Source organism: Papilio xuthus, unplaced genomic scaffold (assembly GCF_000836235.2).
Source record: "Papilio xuthus unplaced genomic scaffold, Pxut_1.1 DF827714.1, whole genome shotgun sequence".
NCBI lineage: Eukaryota > Metazoa > Arthropoda > Insecta > Lepidoptera > Papilionidae > Papilio > Papilio xuthus.
In genome coordinates this window covers 6336904-6342057 of record NW_013530935.1, presented here as the reverse complement: position 1 = coordinate 6342057, position 5154 = coordinate 6336904, and the positions used below count along the sequence as shown (strand labels likewise).

The window sequence follows — 5154 nt, the reverse complement described above, 5'->3', positions numbered from 1 at the left end:
TAAAAATAGTGCGAGTACTATTTACCTAACATTATAAATGCGAAAATTTAGATGGATGGATGTTTGTTAGAAGGTATCTCTATGGCTCCATGAAACTCGATGAAATTTGTCATAGATGTAGAACATAGTCTGAAAGGACACATGTGCTACTAATACAATTTTTTTTCCGCGGACGTAGTCACAGACGACAGCTTTTGAAATATAGATAATAAGACACAATAAATTGCCACATTAAGAGAAAACACAAATGAAAGGCAACAAATGATAGCGTGACACGTGTCGAGATGATGTGACAATGATTGCGAAGTGCTTGAGAAACTAGAGGGGCTTAGGTGAGGGGGGTGTAAATATTTGCGCGGCAGCAGTGTCTTTACAAAAGCCTGACATTCTGTCACGCTGGAACACAAATGTCGGGGAGAGTAGTCATAAATAAGACATTTCTGTAAATTACAAATATTTCAATAGTTTTACGGTAGCTTTCTCACAGATATTGGTTTAAAAAATGTATGAGTGATATCGCGTGTTGTTGGTGACGCTTTAATATTTACTAATTACGATAACATAAGATCGTTCATTGTTTTATTATCTATTTTGGTAGTTTCCACATTATGTCATCGTACATTTTTACATAGTGCGCAAAACTTTCTATAAAACTATCTAACTACTCGATTTATTCAAACACAAATTATAAAATATAAAATATCAAACTGATAGTTTCCTTTTAGATAAGTAACACTACATAGTTTGATATAAAATCAACAAACCAAACATACTTTTAAATATAATATAACAAGCTATACAAATAGTAAAAAAATAAATATAGATAGTGTTTCTGACGTCAGAACAGTAAGCGTGAGAGATTATAAGATCGCGGGACGGTGTAGCTTGTTCAATACAAAATTTCATCTTAATAACATAATTGCCCAAAGTAAAAATAGCTTAATAAATCACAACGTCAAACAGAGATCGCACTTGTCTTGACTCCAGTTAAACAACAACCGATAAGATAACGAACAAACGCTCGCAGCGTTTGCATTTACCATCCGGCTATGGACAACTTCGGTTATCGCGAGATGGGGTGGCCGTCACCTCTGCAGACTCCCTCGCAGACGCCGACTAGGTCCAGACTCACCAGCAGCATTAGCTCCAGAACAAGAGAACCTGAGGAATTCCCGCTTAAAAGCAACTACAAACATGTGCGAAATATCGATCTGTTGGAGTCGGCTCGCGAACCCGGCAAGGCCAAAGAGTATTTGTTCGTCGGACCTTCCCCACCTGCGGAAGATGCTCCTAATATGTACCACAGCTTTGATGTGTTGGCTCCAGACCCTGAAGCACGCCTGACAGAAGATATGGTCAGAAGAGGTTTATGCGAAAAAGCCTTAACCCTCGGTGCCGGACGTTTCTTCGATGACGTGGAATGTGGCTTGATAACTGCGGACAACATTGAAGAACATATAAGTTCAGCACCGGAGATTGTTGTGAATTTAACTTTATTGTGGGCGGCGTTTTTAACTAGAGACGAGTTATTACCAGTGATATTAGATGGAGGAGCTGACATTCACTACTCGGAGCCGGCGGGACTCACCGCTTTGCACGTAGCAGCGTTCAGTGGTTCAGTTCGATCGGTGTCATATTTAATAGCCAGTGGAGCCGATGTTGATTTCGCTCCCAAATATTTTACGCCCCTCCATTGTGCTGCTTTTGGAAACTGTTTGGAAGTTGCTGAGATCTTAATAGCTAATGGCGCATCGCTACATTCAGTGGTGCAAAGAGCTGGTTGTGAAGATAATCTCGTTCATTGCGCGGTGCGAGCTGACGCAGTGGAATGTATGGAACTTTTTATTGAAAAAGGTGTCGATCCGGCGTATGCCACTTCTGGTGGCCTGAACGCTCTTCATCTTGCGTCGGAACTTGGTGCACAACGTTGTTTAGCATATTTATTAAAGGAAACTAGAATAAGTGTAAATGGTGTTACTAAACAAAGAGACAAGGAGTGTACTGCTATACATTTAGCCGCCGCTAGAGGTTACGCCGAATGTGTAGAGATACTTTTAGCGGACGGTGCGAAAGCGAACACAAAAAACTACAGAGGTTTCACGGCGCTCCATCTTGCAGCACGTTGTTCCAGTCTGGAGTGCGTCGAAGTTCTGTTAAGAGATGGTAACGCAGATCCTAATGCTGAAGACTATGATAAGAGAACACCTCTTCATGCAAGTATATGTCGTTCAGATCGTGCCAGCGATATAATAGACATGCTCGTCAGTTGGGGTGCACAGGTTAATAAGAAGGATGAATACGGATACTCACCATTGCATCTCGCTGCTATGGATGGATTGACTCAATGTGTAGAGACGTTAATATTTTTAGGAGCCGATGTTACATCCAAATCTAAGAAAGGACATACGGCACTCAGCGTTATAGCTCGAAAAACTCCGAAATCACTGGCGATACTACGACACAATCTCGATACTGGAATTTCTCTCAGTCGTCCAACAGAAAGTAACGAAGAAGTACAAATAGAATTTGATTTCGGAAAACTATTGAAATTCTCATATCCGCGTGAGATAACTTATTTGAACAGTTTGATTGATGAAGGACAAAAAGACATTTTGCTGCATCCCCTTTGCTCAGCTTTTCTATTTATGAAATGGCGAAAGATAAGAAAATTCTATCTAGCTAGACTAATCTTTTGCTTCCTGTTTGTTTCGTTCTTGTCTATTTATGCCTTGACAGCTGTAGTTAAGACTTGCAAAGGAAATTATTCTAAGAAATACGGAGTACTAAACGAATTATGTCAAAAGCAATCATTACTTGGTGATATATTAGAAGATAATCCGATAGAATTTGAACGCTGGATACTGATTGCTATCACGGCATTTGAAATTGTCAGAAAACTTACAGGCATAACTGGATATTCGAGCATGTATCAATATTTTAGTACATTCGAGAACTTAATGGAATGGTTTGTTTTGTTATCTGTATTTTCTTTGTACAACATACAGAAAGACTACGGTTGGCAAAATCATGTTGGTGGTTACGCTGTTCTAGGTGCATGGACAAATTTAATGTTGCTAATGGGTCAACTACCGATGTTTGGTGATTATGTGGCAATGTACCAAAAAGTTTTGTCTGAATTTCTTAAACTTTTACTAGCTTACATTTGCTTACTTCTCGGATTTACGATATGTTTCTGTGTCGTGTTCCCGAACGAAGAGATGTTTTCAAATCCTCTTATGGGTTTCATTAGTACGCTTTCAATGATGGTTGGTGAGTTGAATTTGAATATTTTAATAAACGATCCTATGCAAGATGATCCACCATTAATTTTTGAATTATCAGCACAATTTATATTCATTCTATTCCTCATGTTTGTTACTATAATACTAATGAACTTACTCGTTGGTATAGCAGTTCATGATATCCAAGGTCTAAGAAAAACAGCAGGATTATCAAAGCTAGTGCGACAGACTAAATTAATTTTGTTCGTAGAAATGGGTTTGTTCAGTGCTTTATTACCTAAATGTCTTCACAAATATGTTTATAGAACAGCTTTAGTTTCACCTGAAGCTGGTAAAGTTATATTAAGTGTAAAACCATTGAATCCTAGAGAAAAAAGACTACCAACAGACATAATGATGGCTGCATACGAACTAGCACAAATAAATAAAGTAAAAGCAGGAAGATCTGTGAAAGAAATTTTGCATAACAATAAATATTCTTCAAAGTTTAAAAAGGAATCTCAAGGAAACGATCACGCGTTTAACATAGAGTTACGAGGTATGCAGGAGAAAATTGATCAAACGACGTTTAATTTGAAGAAAATAGACCAAGAAATGAGACACTTGAATACATTATTACTGGAACAACAAAATTTACTTCAGAATATTTTGAAAACTACGGATAAAATGAATACACACACAGTACAATATTACCCAGAATCGCCAGTATTCTTTCCAAGTAGTAATTGTTCCGATATTACAATGAAATAGAAAAAAAAACAAATATTGTTTTATTTGTATAGATCTGTGAAATTGTATTTCAACGTAAGCCTATAGTATTATAAAATAACATAATCCTAGATCTAAATTCTTCGCGATTTGTACATTTTAGTTAGTTTAGTTGTAGTCTTTGATTGTTAGGAGTGCAAGTTTTTATGTGAAAATGCGCCTGTCATAAAATTACAGGCTAAGTTTTATTTTCTAATCAAATTTTTAGAATTGCTATTCTAAAAATTAATATGTAAATATTCATCGTGTACAACAGGGTATGTGTTTTGTGTGATATTAAAATTTAATAAATATATTTTATTAGTTTCAAACGCTTTTTGATTTCATTTATATTTCACAAAGGACTAATTGTCGTATTTGTTTATTGTTAGGAAAAAGTAAATAAAGGATTAGTCCTTGTAATTATGATATATGTATGATGTTTTTTTTAAAATGTTGCGTTACCGTTATATACGTATAATAGTAACGCAACTATCAGAAAACTACAACCTAATAAAATTATCTTTTACCTTTTATTTTTGCAGTAGAGGTTCATGGGCGTCAAAAATATTTGTACGAACGCTACATAAATCTTTGTTTATTTTATTCTTTTAATATTTGAACAGTTTAAAAATACAACGTTTTCTTGTGTAATTAAAGTACATAATTCAGTGATAATTTGTCGGTATTAAGAAATAGTTGTCGCAATGTTTGCTATATGATAAAAGGTTTGCAAACTTTTCGTCAGTATGACTTAATAGCAGCATTGTTTCATGTTCAAGGAAAAACCCTGAGTTTTAACGTCTGTTTTACAAAACAATATTATTCCTTTGATTCTCTTTAAGAAAACAGAGAGATTTTGTTTTGTATAATATTTAAAAAATATTGGTAAGTGGTCAACGCATCTGCAGTTCCTCTGGTGTTGCAGATGTCCATGGGTGTCTCCCTTTCTCTTACAAAAAAATGTAGTGAGTAAGTAAATAGAATTATCTGTGAGAGATGCGCCATCTCGCGGAGTGAGTCTGTTGACATATTTATCAATTTTTCGAGTGCGGTCAAGCGAATGGGAATGCGGACGCGACGCACTAGCAACGAGTAACGCGATGCTACGCTATACTTTACTATACAAAGCGATATTATGCGAAAAACAGCCATCCACCACTAT

At 36.2% G+C, this 5154-nt stretch overlaps 1 protein-coding gene across 1 annotated transcript; it reads left to right on the top strand.

Moving 5' to 3' along the window:
- The first annotated feature begins 942 nt into the window (after positions 1–942).
- Positions 943–4272, top strand: LOC106116850 (transient receptor potential channel pyrexia). The gene has a single exon (XM_013310896.1). The coding sequence runs from the start codon at positions 1050–1052 to the stop codon at positions 3990–3992; it is 2943 nt and encodes a 980-aa protein (XP_013166350.1). The 5' UTR covers positions 943–1049; the 3' UTR covers positions 3993–4272.
- Positions 4273–5154: the final 882 nt, after the last annotated feature.

Bases quoted from the DNA above. Each gene is read 5' to 3' on its own strand.
- LOC106116850 (XM_013310896.1), top strand. From the start codon at position 1,050: ATGGACAACTTCGGTTATCGCGAGATGGGGTGGCCGTCACCTCTGCAG.